Source organism: Strix uralensis, chromosome 5 (assembly GCF_047716275.1).
Source record: "Strix uralensis isolate ZFMK-TIS-50842 chromosome 5, bStrUra1, whole genome shotgun sequence".
Taxonomy (NCBI): domain Eukaryota; kingdom Metazoa; phylum Chordata; class Aves; order Strigiformes; family Strigidae; genus Strix; species Strix uralensis.
The window spans coordinates 88820383-88841795 of record NC_133976.1 but is presented as its reverse complement, the minus strand read 5'-3'; the positions used below and the strand labels follow the sequence as shown (position 1 = coordinate 88841795).

Below are 21413 nucleotides of genomic sequence, written 5' to 3'. Positions count from 1 at the left end.
AATTTACCGTTTCTTTTATCATTTGTCTTGTAAATTTAGCTGTTTTCATGATTGCAAGTGCAGTTTGAGAAGGGGAGTGGGTTGTGGTTATTTGTATTTTTACATATTTATGTGTTTTTAATACTGTCTTTTGTCCTCTCTTTCTTTCTGCAATACGTCTGCGTAAGCCTTAGCACAGTGGGATGTAATTGTGGTCTCTTACAGTTGCAAAAACCCTAAGAATTATTGAAGTGTTGCTGTAACGAAAACAATCCTTTTTCATTTTTGCGCTGATGTGCATAGTTACAGAAGCTGCAGGAATGAACTATGTTACATGAAATAACCAACATTACAAAGGATTTCTCTTTTTTTTTTTTTTAATTTAGTTTGAAAATTCCTGTGGTTTTGGCTGTTTAGGTGTATTCCTGCAGCACAGTCTCTAGTCTGGGGCTAGCGTTCCGATACCCAAAGCGTAATTTCTACTGTGAAAAGGTACATCCTGTGTTTGTAAATGCCCGAGTTTCACTTGGACATCAAAGGTTCAGGATGACCCAAGGAGGGCGGAGACAACAGCTGAGGAAAATTTATGTTTGGGAGCCACGGGACAGAGAAGAGCAAGAACTGCTTCTGTCTAGGGGAGCAACCTGGACCGAGAGGCAAGAAGCCCCCCAGGACGCTCCCTCCTGGCCGTGCGCTGTGTTAGGATGGAGACTCCCCGTGTGTATTATTGAAATCTTCTTGAGGAGTGGGTGGGTGGAGGAGAAGTGTATAAGCAAAGCTACCAACAGAAAATTGCACTTGCTTTTTGGTTGGGGTTTTTTTTTGGGTTGGTTTTTTTTTTTGGTGTGTGCTTGTTTAATCCAGTTGTCAAAAATGTTCCCTTTTACTAGTCTGAAAGCTGAAATCTCAGCTCAGCATGCTTAGTATTTTTGGAACACTGGCAATGATCCCTCCTAAACGCTGGGTGACAAAGGGACCTGAGAGAGCACAGTATGTTTAGAAAGTCAAAACCTTTCTGGAAAAACTGTCCAAATCCTTCGGCCTGGCTTTCCTCACAAGTATCTGGTATTAGCAATTGCTGGAAATGGGATGCAGACTAAATGAGCAATACATTTATTTATGCAATGGCCTTAGCTTTTTTTTTCTGGGGTGTGGTTTGGGTTTTTGGGGGCCTTTTTTCCCCCCCTCCAAATCCAAGCATCATTCTTTGCAGTAAATACACTCTCTTCATTTCCCCTTCTATAAACCACTTGTATAAACTCCAGAGTATTGGTATCTGGGGATTTCTCTGCAGATGGAAAAGAAGCCATGAAGTTTGAAGCTACTGGAAAAAGTGGAAACTCAAATCTCTACAGCTATTCCAGACAGCCTTTGAAACACTAAAGCAAGTTTTATTACAGAGATTAGTTTACGTTACACTCATTTATTAAAACCTAAGGACATCTTTATAAAAACTACCGTATATAAAGACAAGAGCAGTGCAATAGCAGTGTAAAACACGTTTTTGGTTTACTTGGCAATCACTTTAGAAAGACAACATGATTCATAATATGAAGTTAGAGAATGCTGCAAAAAATAGGACAGGATTAGATCAAAAACTAGATTAGCAAATCACTGAACACTGGCACGTATTGATTTCAAACACCGAGTGTTATGTAAACAGTATTATTGTCAACATATTAATAAAGAGTGAGAAATCACTGCAACCCTAGAATTTCTAGTTAGCTTAATTAGCCTAAAGTTTGACTGCTGACTATTGAAATAGACTATTGTACTGTATATATTATCTTCTTAGTGATTTACTATTTATGTAAAAAGGCGGACTAGAGGAAATGCCTGTCTTATACAAGAGAATTCTCGAGGTTGAGAAAAGATATTTCTTCCTGGTGAGTGGGTGAGGTTTTGTTTTTGTTGCTTTACATTTCATACACCATCACTGGTGGCGAAATAGAACTGACATTAAAAAAAAATAAATCACTTCGACATGTTACTTCATCGCTTCTTCAAGTGGACAGTCCTCATACAGAAATTACAGCCATAATAAAACTATTAAAAACAGTTATCTAAAATAGCTGCTACAATATGCTGAAGTAGACATTAAGAGGCCGGATTGTTTTCACTCTGTGTTTTTGTAAGATCGATAACCAGGCACGAAAGATGGTTAATTACAACACCAAGTCCTGCACAAGCTTTATAACTTATCTTTTTATGTCCTATGTTATACACAGCAATTATTAAGAAGTTGGACACTCAGTTCTCGGTAAAACTGAAGAGAGAAAATGAGTTGGACAAGGAAGGAGGCTTCTGGAGCACGAAGGTCATTAATAGCCACTGAGACAGACAGCTGCCATTGGTAAATAGGGTGTATAGTGGAATTATACACTTCTGTAAATGTTAATTTTAGATCCTTTGTTTTTCCAACCATAGCAGGATGGACACAGAGGAAAATATACCTATTTTAGTCCAAGTCTTTTCTTTTAGAGAAAGATTGTGTTTGAACCAGTCTCTTTCTGCAGCAATAATTGAAGAACTAATTGCAGTTTATCTGGCTCACTGTAATTTCGATCAGATAAATGCAGAGGGGTATCAGAGCACAGCTACACAGATGGCTGAGATGTTCAGGTGACTGTTTGTCTAGCCAGTGCTCTTCTACAATGTCCCAAATGCTAAGGGAGAAGGGCCGATAGTGATGGTGGTAGGGAAACACGTGTGGTGCACTATTTCCCTTCAGTTTAAGGCCCAGCAAGCATTAGTCTTATTCAGGATCTTCTATTCTGCTAAATTAGAGAGGCTATCAGATGATTAGAACACAACCGATAAACGATTGTTCATTAGCTACGACATGGATTTATCCATAAATTAATTGGTAGGCAAAAATCAGAATTTCAGCCAGAGAGTATCTACCTTATATTAACTGGCTCTGTAGAGAGAATAAAAGAGAACAAACAAACAAACAAAAAGCACATCAATTACAAGGTATACATGTACTAGAAGTAAAGCATAAAACTGCTCATTAATAACGCACAATTCCCAAAGGGAAAAAAACCCTTACAAAATACAGTAAGTCACACAAACCAGTATCTAATACAAATTCCTTCATGAACATAAGCTTTTTACAAAGCTCTCTGTGGCGGTCATCACCTCACAATGAAAGTAGGTGCTGGTAGAAGGTAAAAGGAGCAGTTCCTGCAAGCGCCAGGGTAAGACTGATTACTGTCGGTACGTACGGCGCTGGGTGTCTGCAGGGTTATGGGTCTCGGAGCCAGTGTGGGAGTGTGGAGAAAACATGATGTTGGCAGAGGCGGGGATGATGTTGCTTCCAGCTACTTGGTTTCCTCTGCTTTTGCTGCACGTTGGCACTAACAGCACTGCCTTACACCTCACAGGGTCGCCTTTCCCTGCCGAAGCTCTCATCATCAAGGAGAGCAGTTTGGACTGTCTGCCAGTACCTCTGAACTACTTACAGCATGTCCTTGCTGGGGGCCCTTTCTGTTCCCAGCTGAAGTGCTTTGAACCGTTCTGCAATGCTCTGATTACATATTCTTTTTAGAAAACTAGAATCTCTTAGGTTTAGTCTGAATCAAGGTTTAAAAAATACTGCCTCTGTTTTATTTGAAGCGCTACATTTCTCACAATGTAAAACACCCCAGCTGCACTGTGGCAGCTCCGTTACAGCTCTGCAAGCTGAGCTGCACACAGAGATGTGGACACAGGAGCTTCTGTGGAGCAAGAATGGGCCAGGCCTTAAGCTTACCTAGGACAGGATGGAGTCTTAACGCCTGCAGGGGGGCACTCGCACCTGTGGCATTTGAGTTCTCTATTAGCTGTTGTCTCACTCAGTGATACTCAGCATTTTGTACTAGTCAGTTTGCAAAGAAAAGGGGCATATGTGTGTGTAGGGGGTTGGTAGTGGTAGAGGGGCTGCAGGGGTGGCTCCTGTGAGAAGCTTCTCAAAGCTCCCCGGGCTCCAAGTCAGCCCCACCTCTGGCCAAGGCTGAGCCAGTTAGTGATGGTGGTTGTGCCTCTGTGATAAGATGTTTAAGAAGGAGAACCTGGGAGGAGGAGTTGTGAGGGAGACACCTCTGCAAACACCGAGGTCAGTGGAAGAAAGGAGGAGGAATGGGGGGAGATGTGGCGGGGCAGGGACCCCCCTCAGCCCGTGGGGAGAGGGCAGCTGTGCCCTGCGCCCGTGGAGGGCATCGGGGGAGCAGATGTCACCTGCAGCCAGGGGAGGGCCCCACACTGGAGCAGGGGGATGTGCCTGGAGAAGGCCAGGAGGACTCTGAGGGCAGCCCGTGCTAGGGCAGTCTGTGCCTGAAGGGCTGCAGCCCGTGGCAGGGACCCACACTGGAGCAGTTCATGAAGAGCTGCAGCCCAGGAAACATCAGAGAAGTTCATGGAGGACTGTCTGCCGTGGGAGGGACCCACGCTGGGTCAGGGGAGGAGTGTGAGGAGTCCTCCCCCTGAGGAGGAAGGAGCAGCAGAGACAATGGGTGATAAACTGGCCACAACCCCCATCCCCTGCCCCACTGTGCCACTGTTGGGAGGAGGTAGAGAAATTGGAAGCAAAGCTGAGCCTGGGAAGAAAGGGAGGGGTGGGGGAAAAGGTTTTTCTTTAAAGATGTGGTTGTATTTCTCACTATCCTACTCTGATCTGATTGGAAAATTCAGTGGTGGTAGTGCTCAAATTAAACTGATGTTCTTTTTCTTCCCCTAACGAGTCTGTCTTTTGCCCATGACCATAATGGCCAAGTCATCCCTCCCTGTCCTTGTTTTGATCCTTGAGCCTTTTGTTATATTTTCCCCATCCCACCAGGGGGGAGGAGTAAGCGAGCAGCTGTGCGGTGCTCAGTTGCCCTCTGGGCTTAAACCACGACACAGGCTCATATTGGTATCCTCCCCACATTGGGCCTTCCCTGAAGACTGGGCACTCCTGTGGTATCCAGCCTTGCTGTGTCCCCAGCACTATTTATTCCTGCGTGGCTTTCGTCATATACCATCGTGCACTCTGGTAGCTGTGAATTAGCTCAAATCACTGAGTAGTCTGTCCCCTGTGAGTTCAACAGAAGACTAAAATTCACTCAAATCAAAGAGGTACAAAAGGGAAACTTGATTGTTCACTGACAAGGTGTTCCTCATGTTGGTTGTACAGTAAAATATATGGTTATTTTAAAGATACTCAGATCTGCAGGACAAAATAATGAAGGATCAATTTGGCATTATCATGGCTTTGTGTTATAATTTCTAGGTGAACTCCTCTGTTGGGTTGTCCTTGCCAGGTTCTCTGTGTATAGATCTTAAATAACTGAATTTCACATGATTTGCTCATGGAATTGATAGTATATGATTTAAAAATAAACCTGTCCTATGGAAAGTCAAGTCAAGCTCCTGCATCCTAGAGACCAAGTACTCCACATACTTCTGTGGTAGCATCGCTGCCCTTCTGGCTTACAAATGAATTCTTAGATTTGTGAGGGGTAAACTCCGAAGCCAGTTGGTGGCTGAAGGAATTGGATTATTGCCTTGTAAAGCAGAGGGACAATGGTATTATTGCTTTTAAAATATATAGTTTGTTGATTTTCTTCTGTTTCTCTTTCAGCTTCGAGGAGGATGGGGGTGGAATGGGGTGTCTGCGTTGCTTCTTAATAAGCACCCCTCTTCAGGAGGGGGTGTGAAGCTGGAGCCAAGATGTGCTCAGAGGTTTGAGGTCTTAGCATTGCCAATGACCTTAACATGCGTATTAAGGTTGAAACAATTGCTACCCTGCAGTGTGACTCAATGAAAGGCTTTCACTTACCTTGTAATGCATGTGACAATAATGGTTAACAGTGATGGAGATTGCCAGCACCTACCCTATCGTGACAAAATATTCACCAGAGAACTTTGGAAAAACTCACATTCAGTATTCTGACACTTAGATTAGGCTCAAATGGCAATAGACAGATGGGGAGGCAAAGAAATGTTATCTACCAAAGGTTTGTGTTGTGATCTTTTTCCACCTTTGTGTGGTTTTGCCAGAGCAACTTAATTTTCTTCCTATTGAGCATTTCCTCAAATATGATGCTTCCTTTCAGAGATAATATTGTCTGCCTAGAATTAAAATATTGCTTACAGACTACTTTCTTCTGGAGACTCCTTCTATATCATTTGCCTGTAGAAGTTGTCTGAACGGTGTTTCTCTTCAGGTGACTTGCTCAATCTCCCTCTTTTAGTCTTTCTCTCTCCTGCTTATCCATCTTTTTTTCAACTCTTGTCATTTAGTTGATTTTCTTGAAAGCTGCTCCTTGAAGTCTGATCTTACCTCTCCCATCTTGAGGCACATCAATATAATTTTCTGGAAGACATAAACCACAAATGTTCCCATAATTTTTCATGAGCACACAACATCAAAGGATTTCCTGTAAAGAAAAACCTGTAGTTTTCTCAGTTGTGGATTTAATTTAGGGAGGCAAGAAAGAGGAAGGAAAAGGTGAGAAAGGTCGGTCTTAGGAGGCCTCTACCTTCCCTCATTAGCTCTACTTGGCCCAGTGTAAGCTCGTGTGATACGGATGGTTGCATCCTCCTTCTCTTTTTCTCTGTATAGTCAGAGTGGGGGGCTAACCTTGTTTCTCCCTGTTTATATTAAACTGGTTCTGGTTCTGCAAAATATTAATCCCACAGTAGGTGTGCAAGTTGCTTATTCTTACCTGTAACCTGGGGGAACATGGAGTGCTGTCTAGCTCCTGGGTCTGGGTGAATACCTGAGCTGCTGCTGATGTGCCAGGCCAACCCCTGGGTGAGCACTGAGAGGGAGTTTAGCAGGCAGGGAGATGGGATGCTCTCCTGCAGGTCCTGGAGCCTTGGCTGCTGGAGCCAGCGAGGCTGTATGCTACACGATAAAAACCAGATTTCACCCCAAATTGCTCTTTCTGTAGGTATGCCAGTGTACCCACTGCACATTGTTGTGTTGTCTACTACCTGTGAGATTAAAAGATCAAATACTTGCCTGAAAAGGTGAAAGAGGAAATGCAAAGAACTGCTAAACTCTTAATTTCTACCGCTTGTAGTCTACTCTGAAAGTACAAAGTGCAGAGGCCTTCCTTCTGCAACCGCAAATTTACTTTGAAATAAATTTTATTTCCGTGGACAATCTCACTGGAGCTGTTTACATGAGCAAAGCGTGCCTGTGACCATACTGTGAGTGCCTTTATCAAACGACATGGAGCCTTCCTATTGCTCCCATTACCAGGTATGCATCAGGCTAAGCACAGGCTGCTCGCTCTAACCCCTATTCCTTTCGTACGGTGAGAAAATGCACTTCTATTTCCACGTATGTAAATGAGTAAGTATTATATGCATCTGCCTTCCTCACAGAAATGTGAGGATTCATCCTTTTTTGCTTGCAGTGCCTCCTGGACGTAAATGCTTTAAATCTGCCCATCTTCACCCGGTGCAGGGTGTGCGCATAAGTGGCTGCGTGATCCGTCTGTACATGAACTATGGCTGCGTGGAGGTAAACTGGCTGAAAGCCCAACCAGGGAAAGTTTTGAGGTAGGCCAAGATTACTAATCATAATAATAAATTAAAGCAATGCATCTGTGTGCTCAAGCAGGCAAGCATAACGGTACAAATACAAGCTGTTGGAGGCACAGTTTGGTATCCTAGTAGCAACAATACTTAATTAACTTCTCCCACCAGAGTTCTTTGCATATTGGGTATTCCCAAGTCTACGTGCTACATATACATATTGCATTCCATTAATGTATAAAATATAAAGAAACATCTGGTTCAGACAGCAGAATATCTGTGGGAATCAGCATGTTTGAGGTTATCTGGTGTTCTACCCATCAAATCTATTCAGAACACGAGGCTTGAGTCTCAACTTTCGCGTCAGCATAACTCCATTGGAATGGCAGCAGTGAATCTGCTCAGAAGGGCAAGGTCGGGTAGGCAGCCACCTGAGCTCCAGTACACTGGATTACCTTCAGTTAGATTTAGGCATTTCTCACAGTACTGTTACCCATGAAGGACTTTTGAGCAGAAACATGCCATTTTCTCATAACTCTAAGGATTTAAGCCTTCACCCAAACCTCAACCAAACGAAACCTACGTCAAGGTTTGACAGTTAACTGCTTTCTGATAATCGAATAGCCTAGACAACCTTATTCATGTCAGCAATACAAAAAATACTTTGCATTGTTTCGTTCTGTCACTGTCCTTTTTTGACGTTGGTAGAAATGAATACTAACAAAACATGCAGACCTGCCTCTTGTGAGGTCTGCAGGCAGATGAAGTTTAAAACAAGTTGTATCTAGAAGAGTCTCCCGAGACTTAATTTAAAAAATACCTGGGGAGAGAGAAACTGAAGAGCGTGAGCAGATATCACGGCTTGGAGCCACCTACATCATTCACAGAACCTTCAGCTGTTTCTTTTCACTCTTCTGTAGAGTGCTAGGTGTGCTTTAGCTCAGATGAAACGCTTTACTAATCTACAATCTGCATAATTTGAACCACTAGATTGTTTGACTTGATTGTTTTTAAAGAAATGTTTAGAGGTGGAGCAGGTAGAGCAGGACAGAATGCAACTTTAAATGTGTCAGACCCATCAGACAGTTACTCTTTTCCTGTACCGCAGAGTCCCAAAGTTGCTCCTGGCCAGACCCTTCTTCCAAGGTTAATGTAAAATCAAGAGTGTCACCAAGATGGTATGAAATGAGAGTTCCTGGATCCAAAGACCATAGGAAAGTTTATTAACATTTGTATGTAGCACAGAAGGTAAAATATCACTACTGCGAGTTCTGTCAGTCCCCCTCTGTGCGTGTAAAGCTGAGGGGGAGGATGCGAACATGCAGAGCACACTCAGCTCGGAAAGCCATACACCAGGTATGAAGTACTCACCCTGCGTCTTCCGAGCTCCTGCCTGAGCCGGGTGCTGAATCAACAGCTTCTGCCTGAAACTGAAGCCTGACAGGACAGATGCCAAGCTCAAAGGTTCCCTTCCTCTAGCCAGGAGCGGTTGTGGTTGGCTGATGGACGCCTGGACAAGCGAAGCTGAGAGGTGCTGCTTCAGATCGTCCTGCAGTAGTGGGATCACTGAAAATACTTGCATTTTCCTAAGAAAGACGAGCACTAATTTCCCTCTGCTGTTGGCCAGAGTATATTATATCCCAGCCTCCCAACACAGCGTGTTTGGCAACAGAAACCCTGTATTTGTCACTTCTGGTCACTTCTGCAGGATTTTAATGTATTTAGAGCTGAAGCGTGTGCTCTGGAGGTGGCTCAGGTTGCTCCTACTCACTAGCAAAGGTCCCTGTCATTGTGTAGCCCCCCCAGATTGCCATGGCTGCTCTACCCGATGGCTCAGTGAACAGCACCCAGTCAAGCTGCATCGATTTCCGTTGCCCGGCAAGGAAGTAGCTAACTAAAAGATCGCCTCCTCTTCCGCAGCAATGACTTTGCATGGTGGCTTAGTTCCACTGGAAAAAATGACATCCATTAATAATGAAGGAATGATTCAGAGCCTCTGGAGACAAGTTTTTTTCAGGGACTTTTGTCATTTTCTGACAAATGAAGTAAACAGTTGCCGCATTCACCGTTCCAGGGCCTCTTGCTAAGTTGGTGTTCACATAAAAGCTCCATCAGTCACCACAGCCCCTTCAGACCCCAGATAACAAAGCAAATGGTCTCCGCAAATGTCCAGATCTCGTTCTGGCATAAAATTGTTATTACACTGATCTAAGCAGACCTGCACTGATCTACGTCTGTTGAGGTTCTGGTGCAATGCCTTCAAATCTGGTCATGCTGGGAGGGGAGGAGAAGCTTTCACTCTCTCTGTTCATAGGAAGAGCTTGGATACCAGGCTAACAAACAGCTTTCTGCAATAAGAAGCCCATGGCGGATACACTGATTATTATAGGCAATAGGAATGTCCTCCTTCCCCATAAATGGAAGGACAAAGGAGGACAAAGCACAATGCACTAGATTTTGAAAAAAGCCCCACAAGATTGAAAGGAAGGATATGAGAAATGAATTGCAGGACAAGCACTAAGTGAAAAGCTATTCACTTGTCTAAATATATTACAAACCAGAAAGAAATAGAACATAATCTAATCCCTCTGCCTGTGGAGTCTGCCAAAGAGCAGGGAAATAATTTCCATAGCTTGGCATCTGTACACTGTATTATACATAGCATATAACATTATATATAAAATGTATGCTGAAAGGCTGCTCGGGTTACTAATTCTTAAAAGTTATGAAATGCCAGAATGAATGCTGCCAGGGCAATCTCAATTTGACTCTCTTGTTTGCATGAAAGAAAGCAGAAACTCTCAAGACTTTTTAGGTGGGGCTCGTCATCTTTTAATTTGGGAGAACAGCAAAACAGCTGAAGGATTCAGGTTTTTCCGATGTAGAGGAAAGTTCAACAGCAACTAAAATTTGCTTCAGGTTGGCTCAGTCTTGAAGAGGTCAAATGTTTCGGTGTTTTGAATTGACTGGGAACACTTCAACATTAAGCAGCGACATTGGATGTTGCCACCTTGCCATACAGGATTGGTGGTTTGGCCCCTATTTTCATCCACAGGCTGACTGATCATTTACTGGGTTACATCACCTTTGACTAGTACAAATTTTCCTCTGGTCTAGCTGGGAAATGCACCGTGGCACCTGCATGAGGTCAGATGAGAGGACTGCCTTAAAGGGTGGCAAATCAATTTTGTCACAGCCGTTATCTAAAATGGCCACCATCACTGGTAGCCATCACTAATTTTTCTAAAATAACAGCTGGATCAGGGAAGATAGACAGGTAGTGCTTAAGAGTTTAAAACAAAACCCAGGCACTGGGAATTTTCAACTTGAAAAACAGACTCTGAGCTTTCAACTGTTCCTTCTACCATAGCGGACAATTCTGCAAAGGTGGAGAGAAATGTCAAGATGTGTTTGAGGGCTAATGCCTTAGGAAGGTGCTAGGGCTTAAACAGAATAAATGTGCAACACATGCCAGATTCATCAGTTAAGCAAGCCCTTACCTGCAGACCTAAGAAAAGACAACGGAAATACCTGGGATGTGTTGAGAATGAAACCAGAAGCTTCTGCCCTGGTAGGTATGCTCTTGGTGGTTGGGGGATGCGTAAATGGGCCAGCTGAGAGACTCCCTTTGCTAAGAAGTCAGAAATGTCTGGGACGCTTCTATCTGTCAGTTGTTAAGAAACACTGTGGGACTTCATAACGGGCCTGTAAGCCCCAGGGAGGCCCGGGACAGATGGGCTTGTAAAATCTTGATCATATTCCATGGGGACGCTTTGGAGGGGCTCCTACTTGAGGGCAGGTACCAACTGTATCAAGCTGGCGGTCCGTAACTTATCCAGTGCGGGTGTGAATGGCAACTAGAAAGGTTATTACGTGCTCTGGATTAAGCACAGCTGCTGAGCTGTGAACCACAACTCGTGTGAGTCGTGGATCTGGGCTGTAGCACCAGAGTGCTCAGGAGATGAAGCAGTTCCCCGTCGGTTCCAGAGGAGACTTTCTCAGCAGGATTTCTCTGCCCTGCTGCTCTTCTGGACAACATAACCTACCCCTTTGCTATCACAGCTTGTGAATCACCATCCTTATTTAAGAGCATCAGGCAAAAGATAGGTTGGTTGCAGCAAGGAGTGGAAGAACATGCATTTAGGTGGTGTCTTCCAAAAGGACAAGGCCTACTGACAAGTCTTCTGCAACATGTCCCCAGCAGTGCTGGGATGTGCTGTGTACTTCAACACACACAAGGCTATCAGGAGAGAAAGCATTTGCTGCGTGGGGGTTACAGATTATACCAAGTCCTACTGCAGCACCAGAAAGCCTGCTTTCTGTAATTTCTGTAACTGATGCTGGGAAAGCCACGATCACGTGAGAGATGCTGTCTGCTCATATTGTTGCTTTGCAGGTGGGAAGAAACCATCTGGATTATATGAGTTTCCTTTGGGTTGTGCTTACAGCAATGTATTTGCCATGCGTTAGCGCTGCAGGACAAGGGCGTACTGGGTTAGGACCAAGTCAGGCATAATGGGACCAACTCAAACGTGCAGGTGGAATAGGCCCTACCTACCAGCCACTGGAAATGGGGCTGCATGTCGCCCATCACTGTTCTCCTCCCTTACACCTGCAAAATATAGGTGGGAAAGAGGCATGTGCTTACTTCCATTGTGCCTTCAGAGCAGCACTGTTACGGAAGCTAATTATCATATAAAGGCTTAATATGTTACAAAAGTGAATGCTGTCAGCTGTCCTAGACAACGGAGAATTGTAGCAATACACTCTGTTTACAATGCTTGAGAAAGGGTTACTAGAAAAAGTCAAGGACACAAATGATGGAGTGCAATTTTAAAGAAATTTCCATTTTAATTATTTGTTACGAGTGTTGGTAAATCTGGCTTTTAAGTTGCTCGCTCCACTTCTTAGGAATCTCATCTCTTTTTTTAGCCTGGCTTAAGCTTGTGTAATTCCCGTAAGGACTGGGGGATATAAACCAAACTGCATTTCACATCGCTGCTGAGCACTGCTCGTGGGCTTTAAAGCAGCTTTAGAAACTTTGGGAAGATCTTGTGTTCCCAGGGGCTAGGCTGCCTCGGGCACCTGTACGGGACAAGTTGCTGCAGGTAGCTGGCAGGTACCTGCTGGCCAGGCCTTTAGTTGTGCTGCTGTCCCGCAGAGGAAAGGTTGGTGGGTCAGGGAGGTGCAGGGCTGCTCTCCATACCAGAGGGACATGCAGCAATTGGAAGGATTTACACTCTACTGCTGCTTCTTTCCTAGCTAAATCTGAACCCAACACTAAGACGCTCCAAGCCCCCCACTAGGGTGTAGTCACACACGAGATAAGGTTACTCTCACCAGTGCAGGGTCTTTGTTTGACTCTTTAAATTACATTTTAATTTGATTCCGTGACTTCTTGTTCCTAATATAGAGTTCAAAGATGGTTTTCAGAGGAACACTTCGGCTATAGCACATGTTTGGGCTTCATACTGGTGGGCCCACTGGTTCAGACTTGTGTCTTGGGCAGCGCCCTGAGCCGGTACCCACAGAGCTGGGAAACAAACTGCGACTAGTTAGAAATTGCCTCCCAGCTCTCCCCTGCAATGGAGGGGAGGGCCCTGCACCAGCGCTGTTTTTAGCACAGCGTATGGTCTCGTTACCCATGATCTGGCTGCTTTTTTGCCAAGTGAAGCTTGGGATCTGCTCAGATCCCAGGTCTGTCTCACAGACGGGTGCGGGAGGAGACTTGGCACTTGGAGTGAGCCTGGAGAGCTGCTGCAGGCGAGGACTTGCCTTCCCCACCTCCTCCACCAGAACTGCGGGTGTTAAAACAGCAGCTGGCTTAACTTCTGTTATTAATATGGCTGCCTGGCCAACAGACCAAGGCTAAGAGAGAAAACGGGTTTCCTGTAGAGTTTCTGGAATATCTATAAATGTACAAATTAAATACGTCTTTTGTCCCATCAGCTGGGTTGGGTGGGAGAGGAACGAAACCACACAGGATACAATTTTCTCTATTTTTTACTAAAGGCCATATTTTACAATTCTCACTTACAAAAAGAGTGATGTGAAACCAATAGGGTTGCTAACATAAATAGGTATTACTTACTGTGAATAATGGTTTCTGAAGTAATCCTATGCTTCTGAAAGTCAAGTATTTTTCAATTAGTAGCAATGTTTTTCATTTGATAGTTCCTGAAATGGCTCATACTCCTGAACACAGTTCTGGAAAGTAAAAACATCCAGGAGAATTTCTGAGGGTTTTTTTAAAAGGAAATATGAAGCATTCAAAGTTCTGATTTATGAGTGTTGAATAGAGGAAGAGATGAAGGTTTGAGGACATAAATTGAAAGATGATCACTGAAAAGCTGCATGTGCCTTCCCTCACGGAAGCATTGCAGTCTGATTTTTAATGACCTGAAATGTTTTCTTCCTCCTTTTAAGGTTATTTCAAAAAATTGCTCAAAACACTCTGGGCCTTCCAAAGCATCTTAGAAGTGTGGATGGCCAATTACAAATAAAACTGAAAGTGAGCTGGACTTACTAATTTGCTATGAAACCCTCGAGTCACTACCAGGGTCCCTGAATCAGATGTGTCACTTGAGGCTGAAATTCTTGTGGCTGATTATTGCCAAATTTTCCTGCAGGCTAATATGTGGCAACCATTAAATAAATGATACATCTGAAGGCAAATTAATTTTCATGGTTCACAAAAAAACCCCCCTGGTTTTGTTATGTATATAGTTTGAACTGCCTTCAATTTTTTTCAAGACCTCAACGAATCGCGATGCCAAACTGAATAGGGATATCATGTAATGAACTCAAGACTTTTTGTTCCACTTGAGACTCTGCTCATTTTCACATATTTTCAGCTAACTGGAATGACCACATAGCTTTAATTACATTCCTGTCATAGAGGAAGATGACTTGAGATTTTTTAGACATGAAGAAGCCAAGAGGAACTATTGCTAGAGGCAAGATAGTATTTTTTTTTGCCTGCTTCTTTAAGGTCTGGGGCAGGCACGTTGCTTTGGAAAGGAGATTATGTGTAACTTAATGGCATAGATACTGTAAGTGTAAGTACCTAACTGTAGACATCAAAATGGTCAGATGTCTTCATTTCCAGAGAGTCACCTCAGGCTCCTTTATTGTCGACAGAAAGCAACAAGCACCTCTGCAGAGCTACTCTCCTCCTCATGGGATAGGCCTCAAGTAGGGCCAGTGATGCTGCAGGGACTCCCCTTTGTCCTTACTGGCTTCAAAAAAGCTGATGGGTAATCGGTTCAGGTGCAGGTGTCTAAAAGTCCCATGCCTAACTTAGGGAATGAGCAGTCCCACTGCCCCCAAAAACTGAATGATAATAACGTGTGATGCTAGGATGGATTTCTGTTACCATCACGTTCAGACTCATACTGCCACATGCAAATATACAGTCTTCTATGTAAATGTATCCAACTCTGCACTATTTACAATCCAGTACCACTAAGTGGACGTTGCTCTGGAGCACAGGTCTGATGGGGAGCGGCTGAGGGAACTGGGGGGGTTTAGTCTGGAGAAGAGGAGGCTGGGGGGAGACCTCATCACCCTCTACAACTGCCTGAAAGGAGGGTGCAGAGAGGGGGCATGAGTCTCTGGAGCCAAGGAACCAGCGCCAGGACAAGAGGGAATGGCCTCAAGCTGTGCCAGGGCAGGGTCAGACTGGCTCTTAGGAAGGATTTCTTTGCAGAAGGGGTTGTTGGGCGTTGGAATGGGCTGCCCAGGGCAGGGGGGGAGTCCCCATCCCTGGAGGGGTTGAAGAGTCGGGTTGACCCGGCACTGAGGGATCTGGTGGAGTTGAGAACGGTCAGTGTGAGGTTCATGGTTGGACTGGAGGAGCTTCAAGGGCTTTTCCAACCGAGATGATTCTGTGATTCTGTTCCATAGTCTCCATGTTCTGGTTAGAAACCTTCTTCCCCCATGTTTATTCATGAGCAGATTAGATTCATGTGTTTAAGACCTATAACATACTAAAAGATTTTGATGGAAAAACCAAGGCCTGTAGGTATTTCCTCACACACACATACCTCTGGAAAGAAAAGCAGCTTCTTACCCTACATGTGAATATACAGTCCCAAAGGTATTTTTTTTTCCCCTCTCTCACAAACTTCCATTGGCTGAGTGGCAGGAAAGGTGCATCCCTGCGGCTCCTGACTGTAGCCCCCCCCCCCCCCCCCCCGCCCCGAGATGCTGCATGCTGCTGTGGACAGGGTCACAGATGGGCACTCTTTGGAGCAGGGCTTGATACTCAAAATTTTTTTTGCACAGTGAAATCTCTTGGTACTGCTGTAAAAGCTTTTAAAAAAACCTGTGAACCTTTGAATATTTCTACATCAGCGGTAAGGACTGAATTATCTGAATGTCTCTGATTTCAGCTCATCCCAATTTCCCCAAAGCTGACGTTACTGGCTTTCAAAATCTCTTCCCACAAAGGGGCTTTGACATACCAAGATACTCAAGTATTCTTCCCGTTTGCTGAGCTCTTATACAGCAGTGTCAACCCATACATCTAAGATCCAAGAGACCACAATGAAAAGTACAAGAGGCTTTACAAGAGTGTGCCCTTCTATTAAAATCAGGTACATGATATGAGAAAAAGGCCTCCTTTCATACTGGCTGACAATTTGAATTTAACAGATCCGCTACAAATTGAAAGCCTGGTTTAAAAAGCGAGCAGTAAAACTCGCCGTGTGATTTATGATGTAGCTTGCTAGGACACTGCCATTCCCTGCTTATGCCATCTCCAAATGCACCCAAAAACTTTGCTAGGGGTGTTTTAAAAACAAAACCACCAAAACTTTGGTGCAACAGTAGTGACTGATTCAGAAGGAAGAGCAGTTATAGAGCGTATTCTTTTATGGAGTCCAGCAACTTTTAAATTTTTTGTAATTCCTTGCCATACAGTGACCAATAATTTATTTATAAATGAAGGACATCATTTAAAAGGATGTTTACGCAAGCTATACTCAGCGTAGAGCATCTTTACTTGTACGGACGGTCAATTCTAAGTGTTGTAACACTTTGCAACTCACAGCTGAGGTTAAACGCAGCTTTATTACACAGAATGAGGTATGTGGGTTGTGCCTTGACGTTAATTGAGCCGTAGAGAAGAGTAAGTGAAGGAGAAATGTGGCCCTATGTAAGGAGCTCTGTGGGTATGCACACAGAGACATCAGTGCACATGCAGGTGTTTATGTATGTGTGTATACATGTGTATATGTGTATCATTTATTTAGCCGGCCCACAGTTTTTGTATATAATCTCCCACATTTTATATATAACTGTAGCTTAGTTTCTTTGTAAAATTCAAGAATGAGCTACTGAGCTGAACAAAAGTAGGCCAACGTACATCAGGTGAATATCCCGCTCCTTTTATTATCTCTTCTTGCCCTAGCGCTCTTTGCCACCTTGGCATCAGCAAAATTCCATCTATTAAAATTGCTGCCTAGCATGTCTTGAAGTCCAGCAGAGGACAAGAACAAACACATTCATGGAAACTGAACTGTTGAAACATGCTGAAAGGGGGAAAGGGGTTAGCCAAACATTAGATTTGAGTGTTTTGGTACCATTTGCAGAGATTCAAGGTGCTGACTTCTTTCAAGACCCATGGAAGTCAATAAAACCGAAAGCCACAGAGATTTCAGGGGACTTATGTTAGAAGCAGAGTCATTTTTTCTAGATTCCATTGGAAAGAAAGCTGCAAAGTTGGTTTCCAAAGCAGATCGGATTAATACACTGCTTGAACCGGATCCCAGCTGGATCACCCACAATTCCTAACAACACTATGAAATACTCCAGGGTTTTCATTCCCCCGGTAGCAAGTCGGGTGCTGCAGGGGCAGAGGGGTAGGTCAGTGGCCCTGAGGAGGAAGGTGCCCTGTTCCCACGCCTGTACCAAACAGCTGCCCAACAGCAAGGTCGGCAGTGAGCCCCTCTGCGCACTGGAACTGCTCCTCATCCCCCCCGAGCCTCTGCATTTCATTTGACTTCCTAAGTGACTCCCCTTTCTTTCTCCCGTTCCCATTTTTCTCTCCCGTGCACTAAAACCCATCTGTAATAGCTGCTGCCTCCTCCAGGATTGCTGAAACCAGAAGCGTGTGCTGCTTCCCTTGGCCTTGCCAGAGGCTGACTTGCTCCAACGGCAGAACCATCTATTTAGGAGGGAGGAATCTGTTTCAGCACTTGAATTTTGATCCCCAAATCTGTGGTTTAGCCCCAAGTTGTATATTTACTCCCAGTTAAATCAGCTTTTTTATTTGCCTCCGCACAATACGGAAAATTCTTTCATTTCTGAAAATAAAATGCATATTAATGGCATATGGAAAAAACTGCGTTTCTCAAAATAGTTATTTCTTTTACCAAAGAGCCTTATTACTTTCACTTTTCAATATTAAGAGGGCTAGTCTTCTGAGTCAGAGCTCAGGAAAAAATATGTGGTAATTACTGTGCTGAGAGCTAGATTTCAATGTAGGATGAAACAGTCGTGTTTCCTGTAACTGTTCTTTCGGTGTATGGGTTTTTTTTTTCCCTCAACTGAATTTGTGTGGCTTTTCTAGCAGTATGAAATCTAAAACTATTTCTTTTAAAATGAATTTCTGAAGATACTTCAAAAAAGAGCACGGAACACCTTTTCAAAATTATCAAGAATTAAAAAAACCAGGAGTAAAGCTGTTGCAGTTCAATCTGGTTACTGTTTGGCTTCCCGTTGTAGATTCGGTGTATGTTTCTGTGCTCATAACCATCCAAGCACTAAATAATTTTTGTTTATTTGTAGTTAAGAGCAGAAGGGTAACACCCACAACACCATCACTGGAAACAGGACTACATGCTGGAAGAGATGTTAGAAAGGCAGTTTTATGCAGAAATGCCTCTTCCCTTTTCCCCTCCCTGCCTTTCCCATGTAAAAAGCCAGGGGAGAAGTTGAGGTGTGTTGAGAGAAGAGGCCAAGGACAATTTTAGCAGAGTGCAAGAGGCAAGAAACGGCTTCTCCTTTGTGGTTATCTGAGCTGTATTGCTGGCTTTACAAAGAAACATGCTTTGATGCCAGTGGTGGAACTGTGACTGGTTTATTATTTTCCAATTGTCTCCCAGCTGCATCAAGATATTGGTCTGCTGGGGTGTAAAACGTCCTTTGGCTGCAACAGGACCTTTGTGCGTGGATCAATGGCAGCGGAAGACCCCTGCTGAGCAGCATTTCTTGAGCTGCAGAGAAAGAAAACCAGTGCTTGCTTGGCGTCATCAGGCTGAGGTATCCCACTTGGTATGGCTTGGTTTGAATGATAATTTATGAAGCATGGAAATTTTTGTTTTGAACAATTATGACTGCCAGCTGGTGGGTTATTCTGTTTGTTCTACATTATTCTTCATTATTTACTCAATTTGTTTGCATGTGCATGCATGTTTTGTATTGTGGATCTATTGTAGGCTCATTTTTTCATGACATTTAGGCTTCTTGCAGCTGTCCAGCCATGACTGCAGTTTTCAGGTGTGCACCTTAATATTAGACCTTAGTAATTCAGAATGAATAATTCAACAGCAGCTATCGCATGCACACACTGTAACAGCGAATCCTGCTGTGCTGTGTCAATGTTCTTGCGTCCACTATGATCTTACAGCACTTTCAAATCAAAAATTGGAAGCCGGTTACTTACACACAAAAATAATCCTCACCCCTTCAGCTCTGCTACCACCACTGGCTTTCTGTGCCCACAGAATGTGAGACACGAGGATCTGGCAGGTGGTGCCAAGATGAGACTTTGCCCAGAGATTTCCATTCTTTGGTGTGATTATGCAATCACTGCGCAGTCCCACTGGTATCAGCAGCTATTATGCAGCAGCTGCATAATCAGGCGTTTATTGGAAGAGGGGGGAGGAAAGAAGGCCACATGTTTGTCCCCTGTGTTCCCTAATGGTAGAGGATGAAACAATTGGGAAAAGCATTGTGTGGTTTTTGATATGCAGCTGTTGGCCTGTGTTTTCTGACTGCTCTGTTAGTCCAGCGAGAATGCTATGCTAGGAAAATGTGATGTTTGGGTCACAGCAACCCCATGCACCGCCACAGGCCTGGGGAAGAGCGGCTGGAAAGGTGCCCGGTGGGAAAGGACCCGGGGGTGTTGGTCAACAGCTGCTAAACAGGAGCCAGCAGTGTGCCCAGGTGGTCAAGAAGGCCAATGGCATCCTGGCTTGTGTCAGCAATAGCATGGCCAGCAGGGACAGGGACGGGGTTGTCCCCCTGTGCTCGGCACTGGTGAGGCCGCCCCTCGATGACTGGGTTCAGTTTTGGGCCCCTCTCTACAAGAAAGACATCGAGGTGCTGAAGTACATCCAAAGGAGATGCAACGAAGCTGGTCAAGGGTCTAGAGAACAAGTCGTATGAGGAGTAGCTGAGGGAACTGGGGCTGTTTAGTCTGAAGAAAAAGAGGCTCAGGGGAGACATTATCACTCTCTACAACTACCTGAAAGGAGGTTGTAGTGAGGTGGGTGCTGGTCTCTTCTCCCAACTAACAAGTGATAGGAGAAGAGGAAATGGCCTCAAGTTGCACTGGGGGAGGTTTACATGGGATATTAGGAAAAATTGCTTCACTGAAAGGGTTGTCAAGGTTGGAACAGCTGCCCAGGGAAGTGGTTGAGTCACCATCCCTGGAGGTATTTAAAAGACGTGTAGACGTGGCTCTTAGGGACATGGTGTAGTGGTGGACTTGGCAGTGTGAGGTTTGCAGTTGGACTCAATGACCTTAAGAGCCTTTGTCAACCTAAATGATTCTATGATTCTATCAAAACTGATGTTGGTGTGAGTCTTCTGGGAATGCAGCCTCACACACTCCCCAGATAAATCAGATTTTAAAGAGCCATTCTCCTTAGGGTCCTCAGTTTGGCCTCCTGTGCAGATCTAGCTTCCCATCCAGTGACTCTTGCCTATATTCCACGAGCCCCCTTGCCAGTTTTAAAATCACAAGTAATGGGTGTTCTGCTGCATCTCGAGACATTTCCTTGGTGAATTGCCAGCTTTGAAAAGAAACGTACACTTAAGTGAGATGAATCCCACTGCCAGGCTTCAGCTGGTTGAGTGTCAGTGACTTGTATAAGATCATCTTCCAGCATAATGTCAAAAAAGCAGTGAAGAGAAGATTCCAAGTGATTCAATCCATCTTAAGAGAGGTGGGATGAATAGCCCTGTGGAAATGTCTCTTTCAATGTGTTAGTGATGATGCCTAAATAACTAGGTGATGATCAGGTTTTAGATGGCTAAATTGACTGAGGTTAATCCTGCTCTCTATCGCCAGTTAAGATTTGTATAAATTCATCTTCCAGGTGTTGCATCTTTTTGTGACTTTGTTTGCTACAGTCGTCTATTATCTGAAATCTCCGTGCCATCAAGAATTTACAGACAGGGACCAAATTGCCTTGTAATGTTCTTTCAGCCTTGAGCTTCTTGAACTTCTTAAAGTTTGACAGACTTTCCAAAAGTCAGATGAGCTCTGCAGCTCTTTCCGAATGCTTTCCCATCTGCCGTTGCAATTGTTTCTGCTACAGGCCTTAGCGAAGGTGACACTTTCCTCCAGCAGTCTCACCCCTCCTTGTGAGGTAACAGCTCCCTACTTCTAAATGGCATTTCCTCTTTATATACTCAAGAATTTTGTTAGCTTGCTTAGCCATCGTACTGTATAGGAGAACACCTATTGTATTACTGGATATTTCAAATGGTTCCAGGACACTCTCTATCAGCAATGCCTACAACAGGGCAGTGGAGAGTGAGCTGTGCCGTTACTCACACCTTATGTCCATGTTTCTACTACGTAACGTAAAATGCACAATATTAGCGTCGTGAGGCAGGAACTTTTGTTGCCCAGGTAGGTGTGCTCAGTTTCAGATACCAAAGCAGAGCATGATATAATCAGTCTTTATGAGCTA

The 21413-nt window shown here is 44.1% G+C and overlaps 1 protein-coding gene across 1 annotated transcript in view; it reads right to left on the bottom strand.

Annotated features, from left to right (window-relative positions):
• Window positions 1-1349: 1349 nt before the first annotated feature.
• The window catches only part of SHISAL1 (shisa like 1), a 150371-nt gene continuing 130307 nt past the window's right edge, over window positions 1350-21413 (bottom strand). Inside the window, exon 5 of the mRNA XM_074872148.1 lies at window positions 1350-6313. Within this exon, the coding sequence (XP_074728249.1) occupies window position 6313 (1 nt within the window). The 3' untranslated portion in view covers window positions 1350-6312. The remainder of the gene's footprint in view (window positions 6314-21413) is intronic.